The sequence below is a fragment of the Schistocerca nitens genome, chromosome 4 (genome assembly GCF_023898315.1).
Source record: "Schistocerca nitens isolate TAMUIC-IGC-003100 chromosome 4, iqSchNite1.1, whole genome shotgun sequence".
NCBI classification, from domain to species: Eukaryota; Metazoa; Arthropoda; class Insecta; order Orthoptera; family Acrididae; genus Schistocerca; species Schistocerca nitens.
Window position 1 is genome coordinate 987,204,744 of NC_064617.1, and position 26,564 is coordinate 987,231,307.

The 26,564-nt window shown below is 40.5% G+C and overlaps 1 protein-coding gene across 1 annotated transcript in view; it reads right to left on the bottom strand.

The window, feature by feature from the left end:
* LOC126253700 (WD repeat-containing protein 91) overlaps positions 1 to 26,564 on the bottom strand; it is a 231,609-nt gene that overhangs the window by 31,121 nt on the left and 173,924 nt on the right. Inside the window, exon 10 of the mRNA XM_049955227.1 lies at positions 24,627 to 24,744. Coding sequence (XP_049811184.1) covers positions 24,627 to 24,744 — 118 coding nt within the window. The remainder of the gene's footprint in view (positions 1 to 24,626; positions 24,745 to 26,564) is intronic.

Below are 26,564 nucleotides of genomic sequence, written 5' to 3' on the forward strand. Positions count from 1 at the left end.
TTCAGATGGCAAGACAGTATTAAGCAAAGAAAGGAAAACTGGAAGGTGGAAGCAATATATAGAGGGGTTCTACAAGGGAAAATGAACTTGAAGCAATATTATAGAAAGGGAAAAGGAAGTAGATGAATATGTGATGAGAAATATGATCATGTGAGCAGAATTTGACAGAACACAAAAAGAACAAAATTTTAGGCCCCTGGAGTAGACGACATATCGTCAGAACTACTGATAGCCTCAAGAAAGCCAACCGTGACAAATCTCTTCCACCTGGTGTCCAAGATATATGAGAATAATCTCAGATTTCACAAAAAATGTAAAAAATTCCCACTCCAAACAAAGCTGGTGCTGACTGGTGTTATATTACTGACCTATTAGTTTAATAAATCGTGGCTCCAAAATTCTGACACAAACAATTTACAGAAGAATGGAAAAACTGACAGAAGCCAATGTCACGGGAGATCAGTTCGAGTTCCGGAGAAATTTATGCACAAGGCAGCATGTGTAGATATGGAGAAAGATTTTGACAATGCTGACTGGAATACATTCTTTGAAATTCTGAAGGTGGTGGGGAAAAAATACAGAGATTGAAAGGTTATATGCAGCTTGTACGGAAAACGGGCTGCAGTTATAAGAATCGAAGGACACGGAAGTGAAGCAGTAGTCAAGAAAGGAGTGACAAAGTGTTGTAATCTATCCCTGATGTTATTCAGTCTGTACATCGCAAGCACGGAAGCACCACCGTTCTGTCCACATACAGGTCAATCGGGACCAACCGGCCATTACGGTGTCCGTTGGATGTGATATGGAGGTGTGGGGTCAGCACACTGCCCTTCAGGTGTCAGTTTAGGAGACCTGGTGCCACTAATACTCGGTCAAGTTGCTGAGACTGAGTGCACCCCGTTCCAGTCCTCCCGTGAAGGAAAAATCCCTGGCAGTACCAGGAACTGAATACGGGTTCCGTGCATGGCACTCAAGGAAGGAAGGAATATTACATGTTAACATCCCATCAATGAGGCTTTTAGAGATGGAGCAGAGTTTCAGACTGGATCAATTTAGGGAATTAACAGAAAATCTAAATCTGAATGGTCACATGCGAACTTGAACCGTCGTCACCCTGAATGTGAGATCAGTATGCTAACCACTGCACCACCTCACTCTGTTGTGGCAGTCAAGCACACTGACCACTCACAACTGTAGGCAGTAAAGACAATGAAGGAGAAATTTGGAAAAGGAATTTAAGTTCAAAGAGAAGAAATAAAAACTCTGAGGTTAGGTGACGACTTTGTAATTCTGTTAGCAACAGCGAAGGGCTCGGAAGAGCAGGCGAATGGATTGTACGGTGTCTTAAAATGAGATTATAAAATGAGCATCGACAACAGTAAAATGAGGAATGTAATCACATAAAATAAGGAGATGCTGTGGGTATTTAGATTAGGACATGTTTTGCTATTTGGGCAGCAAAATAACTTGATGGCCAAAGTAGAGAGGACATAAAAAGCAGACTGGCTGTAGCAAGGAAAGTGTTTTTGAAAAACAGAAATTTGCTGAATATAAATTTAAGTGTTAGGAAGTCTTTCCTGAAGGAATTTGCCTGGAATGCAGTCTTACATGGAAGTGTAACATGGACAATAAGCAGTTCAGACAAGAAGAGATACCAATGAAGCCTTAAATCAAACTGAGGAGAAAAGAAACGTATGACACAACTTTACTCAAAGAAGCAATCACTTGATAGGACACATTCTCAGGCATCAAGAAATTGTCTTGTTGGTTCTGGAGGAGAAGGTAAAAATTGTGAAGGGAACCCAAGGGATGAAGACAGAAAGGACATTCAAATGCAGGTAGGTTGCAGTAGTCATTCGGAGATGAAGAGGCTTGCCGTGGATAAACTAGCATAGTAAGCCGCACCAAATCAGTCTTTGGACTTGAGACCACAATAACACCATTTATTTTCTCTGATAAGAAACTTTTAAGGTGATGTATACTCCATGAAAGAGTAAGTACTGTGTCTGCTAGATGTGATTAGCAATATGTTAGAGAAACTTCTGTGTGGCAGAGCTCATGTTATTGAATATGATACAGAATCAGCAAGTAACACTTTCATTTTTACAACTGTGAGTTGACAGAAGATACAATAAACTGCCAGTCAAATTAGCACATACATCAAAGCAAGATATTTCTGGTGCTTTAATTAATGTAGTGTTGTTTCTGTTCCCTTTGTTACAAAAGATACAAGATTCAAGGCTGCTCAAAATTTGTTTGGAAAATATGTACGAGTCAGGTAATGATTCTATCACACCTAGAGACATCTGGAAGCAAAGTAATACCCAAATCCTGTCATGAGTGTGCATATTTGGATCCATCTTTTGGAACATTAACATGGAACCACTGATGGAGATCTTACAAAAGAGGAAGCTACTCTGGGGGTAAGATTATATGTCATCAACCTGTATGCATATTTACACTTATGAAACTCATTCAAACTTAAAAATGTTTTGTTTGCATACTTAAATAAAATTCCATTGGTGCACATTTATCTTTATCTACATCCACACCTACACAAATACTTCACAGTCCACCATTTGGGGCATGGCAGATTGTGCTTTGTACCGCTACTACTCATCGCCTTTCCTGTTCCACTTGCAAACAGAGTGAGGGAGAAATGACTGTGTATTTGCCTCTGTACGAGCACTAATTGCTCTTACCTTATCTTTACAGTCCTATGTTAAATGTATGTTGGTGGCATAGAATCATTCTGCAGTCATCTGCAAATGCCATTTCTCTAAGTTTTCCAAACAGTGTTTTGTGAAAAGAACATTGTCTACCCTTTGGGGAATCCCCTTTGAGTTCACAAAGCATCTCTGTAATACTCATGTGTTGATCAGACCTACCAATAACAAATATAACAAGAAGCTTCTGAATTACTTCAGTGTCTTTGCTTAATTTGACCTGGTGGGGATCCCAAACATTCAAACAATACTCAAGAATGCATCACAATACAATAGTTTTCTATACATTTTCTTTATAGATGAGCTACACTTTCCCAAAATCCTCTCAATAAACTGAAGCTGACTATTTGCCTTCCCTACTAGTGACCTTAAGTGCTCATTCTGTTTCTTATCACTTTGCACTGTATTTAATCGACATGACTATATCAAGCAGCAAACAAGTAACACTGTAAAATTCGACAGTGGGGTACTGCGTCAAATGCTTACTGGAAATCTAGGAATATGGACTCTGCCCATTGTCCTACATACGTAATTCACAGGATATCATGTGAGAAAATGGAAAGCTCAGTTCTGCTCATGTGATGCTTTCTAAATCCATGCCGATTTGTAGACAGAAGCTTTCCTGTCTCAACTTAAAATATGTTCAGGAATTCTGCTGCAAATTTATATTAAGGATATTGGCCTGTAATTCTGTGAGTCTGCTCTTTTGCCCTTTTTATGTAGTGGAGTGACCAGCACTTACTTCAGTCACTTGGGACTTTGCACGGGGTGAGATATTCAAGATACATGGAAGCTAAGCAAGGGGCCAATACTGAAGACTGCTTTCTGTAAAACCATACTGGGATTCAACTCTTTCAGTTGCTTCTCAACCTCCAGGATGCCTTCAACTATGTCCTCCATACAGAAGTCTGTGTTACCGTGAAACGATGGTATGTCTGTACAATCCTTCAGCAAATGATTTCTTAAACATCAAATTCAAAATTTCAGTGCTCCTTTTGCTGACTTCTGTTGCCACACTATGTTAGCTGATGAGTTTAGATGTGGCAGTAATATGCTATATCACTGGCCACACTTCTTTCAGACACTCAATTGAGATAAGAAAGAAGAGTGGAACATAACAGGTATGTATACTTTCTTTTATGTAAGGTATGTATGCTTACTTTTATATAAGGTATGTATGCTTTCTTTTATGTATGACTGATTGGTGCAAACTGCATCACAAGATAGTTACATTTTAATTAAGCCACTAGAATCAGAATTTGCTTTGTTATGTGATGGCTGAATGTGACCACTGCTGTATGGTGGATAGCTGGTAACTTGCAAGTCACCATGGCAGGGTTTCAGAGCATTGTGTCTGAGTGTTTCTGGGGGGCTAGGTGCAAGAATACAATGGGAAAGATCTAAAAGTTAGCTGCAGTTTGCAGGGACAGACGCCCTTAGCAACAAGCAGGTAGGCATGTCCCAAGCCTGAAGTAAGGGAAAAGAATAACAGTCGATCCAAAAAATATGTTTTTAATGAGTTGGCATGAGGATAAAATTATTACAAGCTGTGTTCTGGAAGAATCTCCATTGGAAAGACCAGTGTGGGACAAATTATAATCAAAAGTGTAAATAGTACTTAACTGGTCTGTCTGACATCACAGATGCCTGAAAAGTTATAAACAGAAGTGACAGACCACTGTGTGGGGAAAAAGCGTTGGGTGTCGGCTGAGGCAGGACGTGTCAAATGGGAGTTCCATCTCAGTTGTGCAATAAACTTTGTAATAGTTCATTTAATGTTGACAAAGTACAACTCCATACAGTCCCATAGGCTGTGCTTTTAATTGGTGTTTTGAAGTTATATTTTGATGATGACAGTATCTATAGGCTTAGATGTTGGTAGTGTAAATGAACAAAGCTTAGTTGTGTCATTATGTAATCTCTCACCCTGCTGTTGGTGAGTTGGACAATGCTTATTATCTAGTGTGTACATTCTCAGTGTTGTAATTACTTCACCTCTGATGACCTTCTAGTCGTGACTGTGGGGGAGGTAGTTCTGCATTTATTGCCAATCTGGTCCAGAACTATACCATTGCTTCTTTCCAAGTCCAGTGTGACTGCAACAGTGTTACTTTAATTTTATATGAGAATCTGTATTTACTGTATGGTTAAATGATGATGGCATCTTCTTGGGTAAAATATTCCGGAGGTAAAATAGTCCCCCATTTGGATCTGCAGGCAGAGACTACTCAGGAGGACGTCGTTACCAGGAGAAACAAAACTGGTGTTCTACAGATCAGAGCATGGAATGTCAGATCCCTTAATTGGGCAGGTAGGCGAGAAAAATTTAAAAAGGGAAATGGATAGTTAAAGTTAGACATAGTGGGAATTAGTGAAGCTCATTCGCAGGAGGATCAGAACTTATGGTCAAGTGAATACAGGGTTATAAACAGAAAATCAAACAGGGGCAATGCAGGAGTAGGTTTAACAATGAATAAAAAAATAGGAACACGGATGAAGTACTACAGACAGTACAGTGAATACGTTGTTGTAGCCAAGATACACAACAAGCACATGAAGGCCATGCCTACCACAGTAGTACAAATTTATATGCCAATTCGCTCTGCAACTGATGAAGAGATTCAAGAAATGTATGATAAGATAAAAGAAATTATTCATATAGTTGACAAAGATGAAAATGTAATACTCATGGGGGACTGGAATTCAATAGTAGGAAAAGGAAAAGAAAGAAAAGTAGTACGTGAACATGGACTGGGGGTAAGGAATGAAAGAGTAAGCAGCATGGTAGAATTTTGCACAAAGCATAATTTAATCATAACTAACACTTGCTTTATGAATCATGAAAGAAGGCTGTATACCTGAATGAGGCCTGGAGACACCGGAAGGTTTCAGATTGATTACATAATGGTAAGACAGACATTTAGGAAACAGATTTTAAATTGTACGACATTTCTAGGGGCAGATGTGGACTCTGACCACAATTTATTGGTTATGAACTGTAGATTAAAACTGAAGAAACTGAATTTACGGAGGTGGGGCCTGGATAAACTGAAAGAACCAGTAGTTGTAGAGAATTTGAGAATGATTATTAGGGAACAATTGACAAGAACAGGGGAAAGCAGTACATTAGAAGGAGAATGGGCAGCTGTGAGAGATGAAATAGTGAATCGAGTAGAGCAGGGCTTCCCAACGTGTGGTCCACAGACCCCTTAGGGGTCCACCGGCTCTTTCTAGGGGGTCCGCGGCCACCTTTCACCAAATCGTCTAAAATAATGAGTAAAATTATTGAATAAAAATGTGAAAATCAAATTTATAACTATTTTTTTTTCGCCTGAAAAACATGTGTACTTTTACATCAGGTCGTATTCCCAAGCAGCCTTTGCGGTTCCTAAGTGAGAACGCATACACAGTTTAGTGCCGGAGAATGCGGCTTCTCTGATCGACTGTTTCGCAACAATACAGGGGTTGTTTGTGCCCCAGCTCATGACGCTACATGCACTGAAACCTTTTACGCATGCGCGGAGCGAGTTTTGTCAACCAATCACAGCGCTCGCTGGCACGTATGCAGCCCCTGGCATCATCTATAGTGTATTGAACAATAGGAGTAAATCCACTAGTAAGTGTCTGGATACAGTGGGAAATCAAATTGGATCGTTAATTTCAAGTTGTTTTCATTCATGTCTAAACCAAAGACATTGGGAACATAGCACCTGCATTAAGAAGCTTTCAATTCGGATGGGTTTCGCTCTGAAATTTAAAGTTACTGTGCTCTTGACTGACTAGGGGTCCACCATGGATTTTTGACTGAAGCCCTGCAGTAGAGGATCAAATAGGTGAAAAGAAGAGGTCTAGTAGAAACCCTTGGATAACACAATAGATGTTGAATTTAAGTGATGAAAGGAGAAAACAAAAAAAGGCAGTAAGCAGTAAGTGAAGCAGGGGAAAGGGAATACAAATGTCTAAAAAATGAGATTGACAGGAAGTGCAAAATGGCTAAGCAAGAATGGCTAGAGATCAAATGTAAGGATTTAGAAGCTTATATCACTAGGGGTAAGATAGACACCACCTAGTGGAAAATTAAAGAGACCTTTGGTGAAAAGCAAACCACCTGTATGAATATCAAGTGCTCAGATGGACAACCAATACCAAGCAAACAAGGGAAAGCAGAAAGGTGGAAGGAGTATATAGAGGGTCTATACAAGGGAGATGCACTTGAGGGCAGTATTATGGAAATGGAAGATTAGATTAGATTAGTACATGTTCCATAGATCATGAATATGACACTTTGTAATTATGTGGAATGTGTCAGGTTAATAAAAGGTATCTATACAAGATATGACATGACACAAAATGTTACATGACACTTAATACTTTTCTTTGGGTGGGGAGGGGTGGGGGGGGGGGGGGGTGAAGGGTGAGGGGGAGGGGAGAAATTGCCCACTTCCTATATCCAGAAATTCATCTAACGAGTAGAAGGAGGTGCCATTCAGAAATTCTTTTAATTTCCTTTTAAATGCTATATGGATATCTGTCAGACTTTTGATATTACTTTTGAAATTGTTCGGATTGTTAATAACAAATTTCATAAGTGCACACACACACACACACACACACACACACATATATATATATATATATATATATATAGTTATAATAGAGGGAAACATTCCACGTAGGAAAAATATATCTAAAAACAAAGATGATGTGACTTACCAAATGAAAGTGCTGGCAGATCGACAGACACACAAACAAACACAAACATACACACAAAATTCAAGCTTTCGCAACAAACTGTTGCCTCATCAGGAAAGAGGGAAGGAGAGGGAAAGACGAAAGGATGTGGGTTTTAAGGGAGAGGGTAAGGAGTCATTCCAATCCCGGAAGCGGAAAGACTTACCTTAGGGGGAAAAAAAGGACAGGTATACACTCGCACACACACACACATATCCATCCACACATATACAGACACAAGCAGACATATTTAAAGTTTGGGCACAGATGTCAGTCGAGGCGGAAGTGAAGAGGCAAAGATGATGTTGAATGACAGGTGAGGTATGAGTGGCGGCAACTTGAAATTAGCGGAGATATATCCTCTCTATCCTCCCTATCCTCTCTTCCCGATATCCTCTCTTCCCATTACCCAACAGGCCTCAATCTCCGCTAATTTCAAGTTGCCGCCACTCACACCTCACCTGTCATTCAACAACATCTTTGCCTCCGCACTTCTGCCTCGACTGACATCCCTGCCCAAACTCTTTGTCTTTAAATATGTCTGCTTGTGTCTGTATATGTGTGGATGGATATGTGTGTGTGTGTGTGTGTGCGCGAGTGTATACCCGTCCTTTTTTCCCCCCTAAGGTAAGTCTTTCCGCTCCCGGGATTGGAATGACTCCTTACCCTCTCCCTTAAAACCCACATCCTTTCGTCTTTCCCTCTCCTTCCCTCTCTCCTGATGAGGCAACAGTTTGTTGCGAAAGCTTGAATTTTGTGTGTATGTTTGTGTTTGTTTGTGTGTCTGTCGACCTGCCAGCACTTTCATTTGGTAAGTCACATCATCTTTGTTTTTAGATACATTTTTCCTATGTGGAATGTTTCCCTCTATTATAACTATATATATATATATATATATATATATATATATATATATATATATATATATATATATATTACCAAACGAAAGCGCTGGTACGTCGATAGACACACAAACAAACACAAACATACACACAAAATTCAAGCTTTCGCAACAAACTGTTGCCTCGTCAGGAAAGAGGGAAGGAGTCCTTTTCCCACGTGGAATGTTTCCCAAACAAAGATGATGTGACTTACCAAATGAAAGTCCTGGCAGGTCGACAGACACACAAACAAACACAAACATACACACATACACACATATGTGTCTGCTTGTGTCTGTATATATGTGGATGGATATGTGTGTGTGTGCGCGAGTGTATACCCGTTCTTTTTTCCCCCTAAGGTAAGTCTTTCCGCTCCCGGGATTGGAATGACTCCTTACCCTCTCCCTTAAAACCCACATCCTTTCGTCTTTTCCTCTCCTTCCCTCTTTCCTGATGAGGCAACAGTTTGTTGCGAAAGCTTGAATCTTGTGTTTATGTTTGTGTTTGTGTTTGTTTGTGTGTCTGTCAACCTGCCAGGACTTTCATTTGGTAAGTCACATCATCTTTGTTTTTAGATATATTTTTCCTACGTGGAATGTTTCCCTCTACTATAACCATATATATATATATATATATATATATATATATATATATATATATATATATATATATATAACAGAGGGAAACATTCCACGTGGAAAAAATATATCTAAAAAGAAAGGTGATGAGACTTACCAAACAAAAGCGCTGGCAGGTCGATAGACACACAAAAAACACAAATATACACACAAAATTCTAGCTTTCGCAACCAACGGTTGCTTCGTCAGGAAAGAGGGAAGGAGAGGGAAAGATGAAAGGATGTGGGTTTTAAGGGAGAGGGTAAGGAGTCATTCCAATCCCGGGAGCGGAAAGACTTACCTTAGGGGGAAAAAAGGACAGGTATACACTCGCACACACACACATATCCATCCACACATACAGACACAAGCAGACACTGCTTGTGTCTGTATGTGTGGATGGATATGTGTGTGTGTGCGAGTGTATACCTGTCCTTTTTTCCCCCTAAGGTAAGTCTTTCCGCTCCCGGGATTGGAATGACTCCTTACCCTCTCCCTTAAAACCCACATCCTTTCATCTTTCCCTCTCCTTCCCTCTTTCCTGACGAAGCAACCGTTGGTTGCGAAAGCTAGAATTTTGTGTGTATATTTGTGTTTTTTGTGTGTCTATCGACCTGCCAGCGCTTTTGTTTGGTAAGTCTCATCATCTTTCTTTTTATATATATATATATATATATATATATATATATATATATATATATATATATATATATATATATAGAGGGAAACATTCCACGTACGAAAAATATATCTAAAAAAAAAGATGATGTGACGTACCAAACAAAAGCACTGGCAGGTTGATAGACACACAAACAAACACATACACACAAAATTCAAGCTTTCACAACAAACGGTTGCTTCATCAGGAAAGGGGGAAGGTTTTTTTTTTTTTTTTTTTTTTTTTTTTGAATAATTTTACTATCCAGATAACCCGGACGGTGTAACACTGTGCCAAGATGTGCTGGCCGTGCACCAAAGCATGTTTAGCCACAGGGTTATCCTCATTACCAACAAACACTGTCTGCCTGTGTCCATTCATGCGAATGGACAGTTTGTTGCTGGTCATTCCCACATAGAAAGCTTCACAGTGTAGGCAGGTCAGTTGGTAAATCACGTGGGTGCTTTCACACGTGGCTCTGCCTTTGATCGTGTACACCCTCCGGGTTACAGGAATGGAGTAGGTGGTGGTGGGAGGGTGCATGGGACAGGTTTTACACTGGGGGCGGTTACAAGGGTAGGAGCCAGAGGGTAGGGAAGGTGGTTTGGGGATTTCATAGGGATGAACTAAGAGGTTATGAAGGTTAGGTGGATGGCAGAAAGACACTCTTGGTGGAGTGGGGAGGATTTCATGAAGGATGGATCTCATTTCAGGGCAGGATTTGAGGAAGTCGTATCCCTGCTGGAGAGCCACATTCAGAGTCTGATCCAGGCCCGGAAAGTATCCTGTCACAAGTGGGGCACTTTTGGGGTTCTTCTGTGGGAGGTTCTGGGTTTGAGGAGATGAGGAAGTGGCTCTGGTTATTTGCTTCTGTACCAGGTCGGGAGGGTAGTTGCAGGATGCGAAAGCTGTTTTCAGGTTGTTGGTGTAATGGTTCAGGGATTCCAGATTGGAGCAGATTCGTTTGCCACGAAGACCTAGGCTGTAGGGAAGGGACCGTTTGATGTGGAATGGGTGGCAGCTGTCATAATGGAGGTACTGTTGCTTGTTGGTGGGTTTGATGTGGACGGACGTGTGAAGCTGGCCATTGGACAGGTGGAGGTCAACGTCAAGGAAAGTGACATGGGATTTGGAGTAGGACCAGGTCAATCTGATGGAACCAAAGGAATTGAGGTTGGAGAGGAAATTCTGCAGTTTTTCTTCACTGTGAGTCCAGATCATGAAGATGTCATCAATAAATCTGTACCAAACTTTGGGTTGGCAGGCCTGGGTAACCAAGAAGGCTTCCTCTAAGCGACCCATGAATAGGTTGTCATACGAGGGGGCCATCCTGGTACCCATGGCTGTTCCCTTTAATTGTTGGTATGTCTGGCCTTCAAAAGTGAAGAAGTTGTGGGTCAGGATGAAGCTGGCTACGGTAATAAGGAAAGAGGTTTTAGGTAGCGTGGCAGGTGATCGGCGTGAAAGGAAGTGCTCCATCGCAGCGAGGCCCTGGACGTGCGGAATATTTGTGTATAAGGAAGTGGCATCAATGGTTACAAGGATGGTTTCTGGGGGTAACAGACTGGGTAGGGATTCCAGGCGTTCGAGAAAGTGGTTGGTGTCTTTGATGAAGGATGGGAGACTGCATGTAATGGGTTGAAGGTGTTGATCTACGTAGGCAGAGATACGTTCTGTGGGGGCATGGTAACCAGCTACAATGGGGCGGCCGGGATGATTGGGTTTGTGAATTTTAGGAAGAAGGTAGAAGGTAGGGGTGCGGGGTGTTGGTGGGGTCAGGAGGTTGATGGAGTCGGGTGAAAGGTTTTGTAGGGGGCCTAAGGTTCTGAGGATTCCTTGAAGCTCCGCCTGGACATCAGGAATGGCATTACCATGGCAAACTTTGTATGTAGTGTTGTCTGAAAGCTGACGCAGTCCCTCAGCCACACACTCCCAACAATCAAGTGACAAACACAAACATGACACAAAATTCAAAATTCAAGCTTTCGCAACAACGGTTTTCCCATGTGGAATGTTTCCCGTAGGTGCAACCACAATGGAGGGGTATCTGTTGAGAGGCCAGACAAACATGTGGCTCCTGAAGAGGGGCAGCAGCCTTTTCAGTAGTTGCAGGGGCAACAGTCTGGATGATTGACTCATCTGGCCTTGTAACATTAACCAAAACGGCCTTGCTGTGCTGGTACTGTGAACGGCTGAAAGCAAGGGTAAACTACAGCCGTAATTTTTCCCGAGGACATGCAGCTTTACTGTATGATTAAATGATGATGGCGTCCTCTTGGGTAAAATATTCTGGAGGTAAAATAGTCCCCCATTCGGATCTCCGGGCGGGGACTACTCAAGAGGACGTCGTTATCAGGAGAAAGAAAACTGGCATTCTATGGATCGGAGCGTGGAATGTCAGATACCTTAATCGGGCAGGTAGGTTAGAAAATTTAAAAAGGGAAATGGATAGGTTAAAGTTAGATATAGTGGGAATTAGTGAAGTTCGGTGGCAGGAGAAACAAGACTTTTGGTCAGGTGATTACAGGGTTATGAATACAAAATCAAATAGGGGTAATGCAGGAGTAGGTTTAATAATGAATAAAAAAATAGGAGTGCGGGTTAGCTACTACAAACAGCATAGTGAACGCATTATTGTGGCCAAGATAGACACAAAGCCCATGCCTACTAGAGTAGTACAAGTTTATATGCCAACTACCTCTGCAAATGATGAAGAAATTGATGAAATGTATGACGAGATAAAAGAAATTATTCAGGTAGTGAAGGGAGACAAAAATTTAATAGTCATGGGTGACTGGAATTCGTCAGTAGGAAAAGGGAGAGAAGGAAACATAGTAGGTGAATATGGATTGGGGGAAAGAAATGAAAGAGGAAGCCGTCTGGTAGAATTTTGCACAGAGCATAACTTAATCATAGCTAACACTTGGTTCAAGAATCATAAAAGAAGGTTGTATACCTAGAAGAATCCTGGAGATACTAAAAGGTATCAGATAGATTATATAATGGTAAGACAGAGATTTAGGAACCAGGTTTTAAATTGTAAGACATTTCCAGGGGCAGATGTGGATTCTGACCACAATCTCTTGGTTATGAACTGCAGATTGAAACTGAAGAAACTGCAAAAAGGTGGGAATTTAAGGAGATGGGACCTGGATAAACTGACTAAACCAGAGGTTGTAGAGAGTTTCAGGGAGAGCATAAGGGAACAATTGACAGGAATGGGGGAAAGAAATACAGTAGAAGAAGAATGGGTAGCTTTGAGGGATGAAGTAGTGAAGGCAGCAGAGGATCAAGTAGGTAAAAAGACGAGGGCTAATAGAAATCCTTGGGTAACAGAAGAAATATTGAATTGAACTGATGAAAGGAGAAAATATAAAAATGCAGTAAATGAAGCAGGCAAAAAGGAATACAAACGTCTCAAAAATGAGATCGACAGGAAGTGCAAAATGGCTAAGCAGGGATGGCTAGAGGACAAATGTAAGGATGTAGAGGCTTGTCTCACTAGGGGTAAGATAGATACTGCCTACAAGAAAATTAAAGAGACCTTTGGAGAGAAGAGAACCACTTGTATGAATATCAAGAGCTCAGACGGCAACCCAGTTCTAAGCAAAGAAGGGAAGGCAGAAAGGTGGAAGGAGTATATAGAGGGTTTATACAAGGGCAATGTACTTGAGAACAATATTATGGAAATGGAAGAGGATGTAGATGAAGATGAAATGGGAGATAAGATACTGCGTGAAGAGTTTGACAGAGCACTGAAAGACCTGAGTCGAAACAAGTCCCCGGGAGTAGACCACATTCCATTAGAACTACTGATGGCCTTGGGAGAGCCAGTCATGACAAAACTCTACCATCTGGTGAGCAAGATGTATGAGACAGGCGAAATACCCACAGACTTCAAGAAGAATATAATACTTCCAATCCCAAAGAAAGCAGGTGTTGACAGATGTGAAAATTACCGAACTATCAGTTTAATAAGTCACAGCTGCAAAATACTAACGCGAATTCTTTACAGACGAATGGAAAAACTGGTAGAAGCGGACCTCGGGGAAGATCAGTTTGGATTCCGTAGAAATGTTGGAACACGTAAGGCAATACTAACCTTACGACTTATCTTAGAAGAAAGATTAAGAAAAGGCAAACCTACGTTTCTAGCATTTGTAGACTTAGAGAAAGCTTTTGACAACGTTAACTGGAATACTCTCTTTCAAATTCTGAAGGTGGCAGGGGTAAAATACAGGGAGCGAAAGGCTATTTACAATTTGTACAGAAACCAGATGGCAGTTATAAGAGTCGAGGGGCATGAAAGGGAAGCAGTGGTTGGGAAAGGAGTGAGACAGGGTTGTAGCCTCTCCCCGATGTTATTCAATCTGTATATTGAGCAAGCAGTAAAGGAAACAAAAGAAAAATTCGGAGTAGGTATTAAAATTCATGGAGAAGAAGTAAAAACTTTGAGGTTCGCCGATGACATTGTAATTCTGTCAGAGACAGCAAAGGACTTGGAAGAGCAGTTGAACGGAATGGACAGTGTCTTGAAAGGAGGATATAAGATGAACATCAACAAAAGCAAAACGAGGATAATGGAATGTAGTCAAATTAAATCGGGTGATGCTGAGGGGATTAGATTAGGAAATGAGACACTTAAAGTAGTAAAGGAGTTTTGCTATTTAGGGAGTAAAATAACTGATGATGGTCGAAGTAGAGAGGATATAAAATGTAGACTGGCAATGGCAAGGAAATCGTTTCTGAAGAAGAGAAATTTGTTAACATCGAGTATAGATTTAAGTGTCAGGAAGTCGTTTCTGAAAGTATTTGTATGGAGTGTAGCCATGTATGGAAGTGAAACATGGACAATAACCAGTTTGGACAAGAAGAGAATAGAAGCTTTCGAAATGTGGTGCTACAGAAGAATGCTGAAGATAAGGTGGGTAGATCACGTAACTAATGAGGAGGTATTGAATAGGATTGGGGAGAAGAGAAGTTTGTGGCACAACGTGACTAGAAGAAGGGATCGGTTGGTAGGACATGTTTTGAGGCATCAAGGGATCAGAAATTTAGCATTGGAGGGCAGCGTGGAGGGTAAAAATCATAGAGGGAGACCAAGAGATCAATACACTAAGCAGATTCAGGAGGATGTAGGTTGCAGTAGGTACTGGGAGATGAAGAAGCTTGCACAGGATAGAGTAGCATGGAGAGCTGCATCAAACCAGTCTCAGGACTGAAGACCACAACAACAACAACATATAATTGGTGAATAGCAGGCCGGATTCAGAAAAGGACGGTCATGTGCGGAACAGATCTGGTGCTTAAAGACAATATTGCAAATGAGGAAATGCAGAAACACAGTAGTTACATTCATCGACTTCAGGAAAGCATATGATTCAGTGGAGTGTGGAACCCTGGTTAAAATCATGGAAGAATTTGGGATCGACCGAAAAACACGAAAAATCACAGAACAGACACTTACAGGAACGACGGCCAAAGTGAAATTCATGGGCGAAGTATCAGAACCCTTCGAAATCAAATCTGGAGTCCGACAGGGGGACGGACTATCCCCAATCCTTTTCAATATTGTTCTAGAAAAGATAATCAGGGAATGGGAACCTCACATAAAGGGTATCCAAATTGGTATCAAGAAAGAGAACCGAATTAAAGTCAAGTGCCTTGCTTTCGCTGACGATATTGCAATTATCACCAATAACAGAACAGAAGCGATTCACGCAGTGGAAAAACTACATGAAATTTCACAAAAAACCGGACTACAGATATATTATGAAAAAACCCAATATATGGAAAGGCAGCCAGAAAATAAATCCCCTTTAATAACAAAATATGGTAAAATTGCACAAGTCTGCCATTTTAAATACCTCGGTGAAACTATACAGTCATCAGGATTAAACCAAATTGCCAATGAACAAAGAATCACCAAGCTCCAGAAAGCCTACAAGCTAACTTGGATGCATTACAACAAGAAGTGCATTTCGACAGACACAAAATTAAGGCACTATACAACAGTGATTCTTCCAGAAGCAATCTATGCAGCTGAAACAATGGTGATTGATGGTCATTCTAAAATTAAGGAAATAGAAAAGCAGGAAAGAAAACTTCTCAGGAAGATTTACGGTCCAATCAACAAAAATGGCATTTGGATGAAGAGACCACAAAACGAGCTCTATAGAACGATCAACATAGTAACAGATGAAATCAGAAAGCGCCGAGCCAAATTTTATACACACATCTACAGGATGGAAGACTCCAGAACAGCAAAGAAATTATTCAATATTATAACAAGGAGTAAATGTGGCACGGAATGGCTGAAAGAAGTCCAGAGGGATCTACAGCAGATCAACATAAAAAATCTCGAAGATCGCACCATGTGCCGGCATAAAATCACAAGTGTGAAGTTTGGGGAAAGAACATCACGTCAGCCTGGTAAAAAATGGACAGAGGAACGGAAGAAGGAGCATTCTGAGAGGATGAGGAGGTTTTGGGAAGCAAAGAAGAAAAACATCTGAAGATGAAATTATGAATTCAAGTTCAATCGCTCTCCTAAAGGGGAACAATAATAATAATAATAATAATAATAATAATAATAATAATAATAATAATAATATATAGTGGGGCTACTGTGAAGATCCCTAGCTCTTTAAATAACTGTCTGCAGGATGATCTTGAGCTCCAGCAAGTATTCTGATGACACACTTTTTTGCGATGAACACTCTTTCACTCAATGATGAGTTACCCAAGAATATGATGGCATATGAAAGCTGAGAATGAAAATAGGCATGGCAAGCTAATTTACTGAGACGTATATTGCCAAAATTTGCAATGACCCTAATAGCATAAGTAGCTGAACTCAAACGTTTCGGCAGATCTTCAGTGTGTTTTTTCTAGTTCAACCCCTCATCAATGCATACACCTAGAAATTTTGAATATTCTACCTTAGATACCGATTTCTGATTGAAGTCTATATTTATTAATGGTGTCATTCCATTTACTGTGTGGAACTGTACATACTGTGTTTTGTCAAAGTTTAATGAGAGCCCATTTGCAGAGAAGCACTTAATGATTTTCTGAAAAACATCATTTACAATTTCATCAGTTCATTCTTGTTTGTTGGGTGTAATAGCTATACTTGTATCATCAGCAAAAAGTATCAGCTTTGCATCTTCGTGAATATAGAATGGCAAGTCATTAATATATATTAAGAACAGCAGAGGACCCAAGACCGAACATTGCGGCATCCCATTCTTGATTGTTCCCCAGTTTGAGAAATCACCAGTATTTGCATATTATGTGAACTGCTTATTTCAACTTTCTGCACTCTTCCAGCTAGGTATGATTTAAACCATTTGAGCACTGCCCCATTCATACCACAGTACTTGAGCTCATCTAGAAGTATTCCATGATTTACTCAATCAAATCCTTTGAGAGATCAACAAAAAATCCCAACGGGTGACTTCCAGATACTCAGAGCATTTAATATTTCATTAGTGAAAGTAAATATAGCATTTTCCATTGAAAAACTTTTCTGGAAACCAAACTGACCTTTTGTTAAAACTTTATTTTTACAAAGGTGTGAAGCTACTGTACAATACGTTACTTTTTCAAAAATTTTGGTTAAGGCAGTCGGAACAGAGATTGGGCGGTAGTTGTTGACATCAGACATATCCCCTTTTTCATGCAGTGGTTTAACAATGGCATACTTCAGTCTATCTGGGAAAATACCCTGCTTCAGAGAGCTATTATATATGTGGCTAAGAATCCCACTTATCTCTTGGGAACAAGCTTTTATTATCCTGCTGGAAATGCCATCAATTCCATGTGAGCTTTTATTCTTGAGAGTGTTTATTATCTTCCTAATTTCAGAAGGAGAGGTGGGTGGAATTTCAATTGTATCAAATTGGGTGGGTATGGCTTCTTCCATTAACTGCCTTGCTCCCTCTAATGAACATTTAGATCCTATTTTCTCTACAACATTTAAAAAATGATTATTCAAAATGTTTTCGACTTCCGGCTTGTTGTTTGTCAAGTTTCCATTCACTTTCATGGTAATGCTGTCATCCTGTACTCTTGGTTGCCCTGTCTCCTTTGTAATAATATTCCAAATTTTTTTGATTTTGTTATCAGAGATATTAATCTCAGACATGATGCACATGCTTCTGGACTTTTTAATTACTTTCTTAATGTAGCACAGTAGTTTTTATAATATTTGACTGTTTCTGGGTCATTACTCTTTCTTGTTGTTAGATACAGTTCCCTTTTGTGGTTACAAGATATTTTTAATCCTTTAGCAAGGCAAGGTTTTTTGCATGGTTTCTTATAATTAGATTTAACTACTTTCTTGGGGAAACAGTTTTCAAATTCTGTTACAAGTGTATCATGAAATAAGTTATATTTTAAATTAGCATCGGATTCCTTGTACACCTCATCCCAGTCTAACTGCTGAAGATTTTCCCTGAAATTTCTAATTGTTAAGTCATTAATTGAATGCACAACTTTGGATTACTGAATGGAGCTATGTCATATACTGTAACTAGCTGAGCACCATGGTCAAAAAGGCCATTCTCAACAGAACAAGAATTTATGTTTTTAAACTTATCTTGGTCTATAAAAGTGTTATCTATCAATGTGCTGCTGTCCTTTACTACCCGAGTAGGAAAATTAATGACAGATTTCAAATTGAAAGAACCGAGCAAGACTTCCAGGTCATTCTTTCTATTACACTCTTTCAGTGAATCAACATTGAAGTCCCACAAATAATAATTTACTTTCCCCTATCTGACAGATAGCACAACAAGGCATCCAAGTTTTCCAGGAATAAATGAAAGTTTCATGAAGGGCACCTATATATTGTTACAGTTATAAAAGAGCCCTCCTTCAGTTTAAGTTGACAGGAACATGCTTTTATATGTTGCTCTACACAAAACTTTTTTGTATCTAAGCTTTCTACACAGTGATAACTTTTGACATATATGGCAACTCCTGCTCTCACTTTACTCTCTCTACTCATATGTGCTGCTAGTTTATAACCACTGATATTTACCTTTTCCATATCAGACACAATGTGATGCTCAGGCTAGCATAGTATATTTATTACATTATCAGATTCAATGTCATCTAAAAGAACCAGGAGCTCGTCTAGTTTATTCTTCAAACCCCGAATATTTTGGTGAAAAATGGTAACATTATTTTTTACTTTACTTTTGTGAGAATCTACTTTTTTCTTTAATCAACCAATATTTTTGTTAAATATGGTAACATTATTGTTTACTTTACTGTTCTTAGAATCTTGTGAGTTTTCGGCCTCTTTAGCATCTGCCTGCCTGAACTTCTCATTGGACACTGATATTAGTCTAAAAAAAGAGGTACATCCATGAGTAATAGTGTCCCCCCCTTATAGATTTCGCTAATGACCTTGCCAGTTTACCCTTCCTTTCCTAGAGGGGATGTAGATGAAGAAGAGATGGGAGATACAATACTGTTTGAAGAATTTCACAGAACACTGAAAGACCTAAGTTGAAACACAAGAGTAGACACCATTCTGTTAGAACTATGGACACTTTGAGAGAGCCAGTCATGACAAAACTCTTCCATCTAGTGAGCAAGATCTATAAGACAGGCAAGACATCTTCAGACTTCAAAAAGAATATAATAATTCCAATACCAAAGAAAGCATGTCCTGACAGGTATGAAAATTGCCGAACTATCAGTTTAATAAGTCATGGTTGCCAAATATTAACACAAAATCCTTTACAGACAAATGCAGAAACTGGTAGAAGCCAACCACAAGGAAGATCAGTTTGGATTCTGCAGAAATGTAGGAACAAGTGAGACAATACTGACCCTACAACTTAACTTAGAACGTAGGTTATAGCATTTGTAGACTTAGAGAAAGCTCTTGACAACGTTGACTGAAATGCTCTCTTTCAAATTCTGAAGGGAGTGAAAGGCGGTTTTCAATTTGTACAGAGAGCAGATGGCAGTTATGAGAGTTGAGGGCATGAAAGGAAAGCAGTGGCTGGGAATGGAGTGAGATAGGGTTGTAGCCTATCCCCAATGTTATTCAATCTGTATATTGAGCAAGCAGTAAAGGTAACAAAAGAAAAAATTGGAGAAGGGATTAAAATACAGGGAGAAGAAATAAAAACTTTGAGGTTTGCCAACGACACTGTAATTCTGTCAGAGACAGCAAAGGACCTGGAAGTGCAGTTGAACAGAAAGGACAGTGTCTTGAAAGGAGGATATAAGATGAACATCAACAAAAGGAAAACGAGGGTAATGAAACGTAGTCAAATTAAATCAGGTGATGCTGAGGGAGTTACAGAAGGAAATGAGATAGTTACAGTAGTAGATGTGTTTTTCTATTTGAACAGCAACGTAACCTCGAACAGTCCACGGGAATACTGCTGGTTCATAGTGTCCAATGGGCACAATATTTCAGCTATCAGACATGTCGCCACTGTCAGGTGCGCTGCTGAACTGAGCACCTGAGGGCCTGTGGACGATTTAAATCCCCTCCCCCGTGGCCGCTCTCTTCGCCATCCGCGCCCGCGCGCCAGCGGTCACGAAGACGTGGGCGTCGGAATCTGTCGTAGCGTTGATGTGCTTGCTGTGTCCGCCCTGGTCGCCAGTTCATACTTCTTGCTGAGAGTCTTCTTAATTACATTCAGTGCCGGGTCCCAAGCCTTGATGAGATTGTAGCTGCAATCTCGGTTGATAAGATCTTCTCTGGTGCGAATTTCGATAGCCTCCCTTATAACTCTGTCCCAATATTTAGAGGTCTGATCCAGGATCTTGGTACGCTCATAATCTATCTCGTGTTTCTCAGACAAACAGTGCTCTGCTACCGCTGAATTATTTGGATATTTCAGTCGAGTGTACCTTTGATGTTCTCGGCAATGATCTTCGATGGTGCATATTGTTTGTCCGATATAAGTCTTCCCACACTCACAGGGAATTTGGTATATGCCAGCCTTCCTCAAACCGAGGTCATCTTTCACACTTCCCAGTAATGCCCGTGTTTTATTGGGCGGGTAGAAGACAGTTTTGACTCGGTGTTTCTTTAATATAAGGTCGATTTTCCCTGATAGTGCACCATTGTACGGAATAAAGGCAGTGGCTACCTCTTCTTCCGTGACTTCATCCGTCTCCACAGGTTGTGCTGTGGTGGTGGGACGGAGAGCGCGTCTAATCTTCCATTCCGAGTACCCGTTTTTTCGGAACACGGTCTTGAGGTGTTCCCATTCCTGGGGCAGACTCTCTGCTGCGCGCCCTGTGTACTGGTGTTTTTAGTACTCCATTCCTCTGAGAAGGCTGGTGGCAGCTGTCTGCATCCAGGTACAGGTCAGTGTGCGTTTTCTTCCTGTACACACCGTGGCTCAGGGTACCATCAGCTCTTCTCCTGACCGTGACGTCCAGGAGTGGTAATCTTCCTTCTGCTTCGGTCTCCATAGTGAATTTGATGTTTGGATGTATGGAGTTTAGGTGTGTAAGGAAATCCAGGAGCTTGTCCCTACCATTGGGCCAGATGACGAATGTGTCATCAACATAATGGAAGAAACAAGTAGGTTTCCAATTGGATGACGCCAAGGCTTCCTCCTCGAAGTACTCCGTGTACAAATTCGCAACCACCGGTGAGAGTGGGCTGCCCATTGCAACTCCACCCGTTTGCTCATAGTATTCCCCATTAAAGAAAATACGTTTGCCGCAGCCTCGAATACAACTACCAGGAACTATTTAAACTTCATCTTAAACTGTCCAATCAGTTTAATTTGTGGACCTGGGACTGGGTGGACAGTGTTACCTAGACGACAGCCAATTTGCACATAAAAAGGCCACTGGACGTCAGATTTCAAAATTCTCACGTCTCTCGGATAAACCATCGTTGGAGGCACCGTGCGAGACGATCATCAATCTCACTGACACGGAGCTGTCTCACGAGGCAGTTTCGGTTCTGGAGAAGGGACTCAACTTTGCTCCCCTCCCACCCCCAGGTTCACGCCGGTCGCGGACATCGTCAGTGCAGTGGAACAGGTTGCAGCGCGATTACCACCTGAAGCAGCAGAAGAAGTGCGTCAGGAAACTTGCCGGGCTCTGACCAGAACTAAACCTACGAAGACTAACATTACCAGCAGAGAGATGGCGGCCATTCGGGACTTGAGAGAGTGCTCTGAGATTGGTATCTTACCTGCTGACAAAGGCATTGCCACTGTTGTTCTTACCCGTAAGGACTACATTGAGAAGATGCAGCGCCTGCTAGATGATGACTCCTATAGGAAGATCAACACTAACCCCACGAAGAAGGTGGAGAACGAGACCAGGGCTCTACTCGAGGACACGGATCTACCAGAGGGGGACGGCAAGAAACTGTCACCTCAAGGACCTGTACCACCGAGACTTTCAAGACTTTATGGACTCCCTAAGGTCCACAAAGAGGGGGTACACCTATGCGCCCAATTGTCAGCAACATTAGGGCACCTACTTACTTGCTGGCGAAATATCTGGCTGAATTACTTAGCCCCTATGTAGGTAAATGCCCACACAATATCCATAACTCCGTGGATTTTGTGAAATGTCTCGACAACTTCAGACTGAAAGACAGTGATATCCTAGTGAGCTTCGATGTGGTTTCACTATTCACCAGGGTGCCTCTACGAGAGTCAGTCGAGCTTATTGGGCAGAAATTTGACGAGAAGACCACCGAACTCTTTAGGCGTGTCTTGACCTCAACGTATTTCCTGTTTAATGGGGAATACTATGAGCAAATGGATGGAGTCGCAACGGGCAGCCCACTCTCGCCGGTGGTCGCGAATTTGTACGTGGAGTACTTCGAGGAGGAAGCCTTGGCGTCATCCAATTGGAAACCTACTTGTTTCTTCCATTATGTTGATGACACGTTCGTCATCTGGCCCCATGGTAGGGGGGGGGGGGATTTAAATCGTCCGCAGGCCCTCAGGAGCTCAGTTCAGCAGCGCACCTGACGATGGCGACGTGTCTGATCGCCGAAATATTGTGCCCGTTGGATACTATGAACCGGCAGTATACCCGCGGACTGTTCACGCAACAAATACGCCGGGACAAACTGTAGAATCACAGCAAAATAACCGATGGTCAAAGTAGAGAGAATATAAAATATAGACTTGCATTGGCAAGGAAAGTGTTTCTGAAGAAGAGAAATTTGTTAACATCGAGTATAGATTTATGGGTCAGTTATCTGTAAGGAGTCTAGCCATGTATGGAAGTGAAACATGGATGATAATCAGTTTAGACAAGAAGAGAAAAGAATCTTTTGAAATGTGGTGCTACAGAAGAATGCTGAAGATTAGATGGGTAGATCACATAACTAATGAGGAGGTACTGAATAGAATTGGGGAGAAGAGGAATTTGTGGTACAATTTGACTAGAAGAATTGTTTGGTTGGTAGGACACATTCTCAGGCATCAAGGAATTACCAGTTTAGTAATAGAGGGAAGTGTGGAGGGTAAGAATTGTAGAAGCAGACCAAGAGATGAATACATTAAGCAGATTCAGAAGGATGTAGGTTCCAGTAGTTATTGGAGATTAAGAAGCTTGCACAGGATTGAGTACCATGGAGAGCTGCATCAAACCAGTCTTTTGACCAAAGACGACCAAAGACCACCACCACCACCACCACCACCACCACCACCACCATCACAACAACAACAACAACAACAACAACATATGGGAATCACTATTTTGGTAAAGGGAGATGTGTCTTGTCAATGTTAATATTGATCGTATAGACTCCATGAATTCTGATGAATGTCACTTGAACTTTGAATCTCTGTTGTGACTAATGTATTACATACAAACTGGAGCAGATAACGTGTCAACAATATATTATGATTCTATAAGATTAACTTCTTATTTATTTGATGGTGTACCAACTTCTCCCAGAGTTGTGTTGTATTACTGCAAAGCTTGATCAAGTCACACAAAATGGGAATTCAGCATAGGAACATATTCATAACAGGTAAGGGAATGTAAGGTTAACACATCAAATATATGTGGATGGATTTCAGTTATACAGCACAAAAAGGTAGGTCTATGTTATCACTACCATGCACCCCTGCTAGTTATCTGTTTACTGTGGCAAGCAGTTCATTCCAACCTATGCTGCAAGGGTTGTTTTGTGCATTTTACTTATGTCTGTGTAACTGATGTACCAGTGCCTTAAGGATAACTAGCTTGCAAAGTTCATATTATGCCAGGTCTTTTTCTGAGCAACATGTGTAGCTTTTAATAAATTCATGGGAGGGAATTGAAAATCTGGCAGAGTGACTGGATAGAAGCCTTCAATCTGCTTGTGATTTTTTCAGTTTGTTAGCAAAATCTTTTGCTAAGATATGACAGTGGCATTGTTATATGGTTCACACATTAATCTTTTTACAGATGCACAAATTTCTACTAACTTTTGCCTGTCAACATTTCAGGGTTCTTTTTTGAAACAAGGGTGAACAATCTCTGATTCTGCGCATTTTCCAAATTTTGTTATTAAACCTGGTGGGTATTTTCTGTTCTTAACCAATTTACCCAACACATACTTTTCCAGAGCATGATTTCCAGAGCATCAGTTTGAACTTTTTCCATAATTCCTCTATGTTCACATGTCCATGATACTGGAACAAAAGGATGTACATTCATTTTCTACATAGAACACTAACAACTACTATCCTGTTCTTTTTAGCATAAATATTCTCCTAGCCTTCTTGGTGGACTGATTAATTTTAATAAAAATGTGTGTGAAATCTTATGGGACTTAACTGCTAAGGTCATCAGTCCCTAAGCTTACACACTACTTAACCTAAATTATCCTAAGGACACACACACACACACACACACACACACACACACACACACACACACACACACACACACACACGCCCGAGGGAGGACTCGAACCTCCACTGGGACCAGCCGCACAGTCCATGACTGCAGTGTTTTAGACCGCTCGGCTAATCCCGTGCGGCAATAAGACAAGCAGTACCTCAAGTTTCCGTGTTTTGATATCATAAAGTAGCAGCTTGCCAGATCCATTTCCTTGGTCACCAACAACCGAGCATACAAATGTTGAGTCAGTTGGACTGCATCGGATATCAACCACCCTAAAGGAATAAATAAAACAAATTATTATGAAAAACAAAGAGCACAAATCATCTTTGTACAGTACACTCACTAACTCTTAACTTACTTCAGTGTCATTCTCATCGATTCCATAGGTAATAATTGGAACCTGTTACTTTGACATGGAGTCAGCTTACAATTATAACATGATGTATGTTTGTATGTATGTATGTTTCGTTGGTTGGTTGGTTGGTTGATTTATTACACATTCAGAAATTCTCCTATGGAAAAGGAGTTGAGACCCAAATACAATTTCAATTTGTGTTTGAAGTTGAATTTAACATCTACTAGATTCTTCACATCACTGGGTAAGCAGTCAAAGATTCTCTGGCTGAATATTCCGAATTATGTGGCACTAGGACTGAGTGATGCATAATGTATCACTTCTCTTTCTACTATTTTTATGAATGTTACTGTCGTTTTCTAATTGACTACAGACTTCATAAGTGCGTAAATGTACAGTGAGTTATTTTAGTTTCATATCAGTGATATACATGAAAAGAATACTAACAGCAGACATAAATTAAGATTCCTTTAAAAAGTTCTTTTAGTGCTATGCCAAATTTGCCAAAACACACAGTTTCTTGGTCTGAAGAGTATACGAGTAAGGAACAGTAAATATTTCAGACAGATGCATATAGTATCAATAATATTAGTCAGAAATAACCAGATTGTCGTTTTACAATGTTTGGAACATAAAACAAATTTTTCTTTTCTATTTAGACTGGAGAGTTTCTCTAATGTAGATGGTACCAATTGTTGCTCTTTGATATTATTTGTTTTCTGTAGGAACACAATTTGCTAAGATGCACCATTAGAGTGGAGCTCTGCATGCTGCAGCTATGAGAACATTTTACACACACGTCAACTGTGCCTCAGCACTGAATTGACAATGGTGTCATTACTTCAATCTCAAAAGACAGGGTCCAATTCCACCATTATATGCAATAATGATACTGGTAAAAGATTTTAAAAAAATGGAATGTGCTTTAAAGCAAGAGGCAATAGATTGATCAAGGAGTTTTCAAAACGCATAAATAATACAGATAAAATTCTGTAACTTGTAGCATCCAAATATACGTGTGAAACTTACTACTTCTAACAACTGATCAAATGTATATACTGGGTGGTTATAATTAAACTGCTGCTACTTACAGGGGTCCAATGTGGGGTATAATTATCGTATGGTATCTAAAGTTGGTTGATATGATGTGTTAATGTTGTTGTTGTTGTTGTGGTCTTCAGTCCGAAGACTGGTTTGATGCAGGTCTCCTGCTACATAATTCTGTGCAAGCCTCTTCACTTCCAAGTAACTACGGCAACCTACATCTCTCTGAATCTGCTTACTGTATTTATCTCTTGGTTTCCCTCTATGATTTTTACACCCCATGCTACCCTCCAGTACTAAATTGGTGATCCCTCTTGATGTTTCAAGATGTGTCCTATCAACTGATCCTTTCTTATAGTCAGGTTATACTACAAATTTCTCTCCCCCCCCCCAATTCTATTCAGTTCCTCCACATTAGTTGTGCAGCAACACATTTCAAAAACTTCTATTCTCTTCCTGTCTAAACTGTTTATTGTATATGTTTCACTTCCATACATGTCTACACTCCACATAAATACTTTCAGAAGAGACTTCCGGACACTTAAGTCTATATTCGATGACAACAAATTTCTCTTCTTAAGATAGGCTTTTCTTGCCATTATCAGTCTACATTTTATATCCCCTCTACTTTGACTATCATCAGTTATTTTGCTGCCCAAATAGCTAAACTCATCTACTACTGTAAGTATCTTA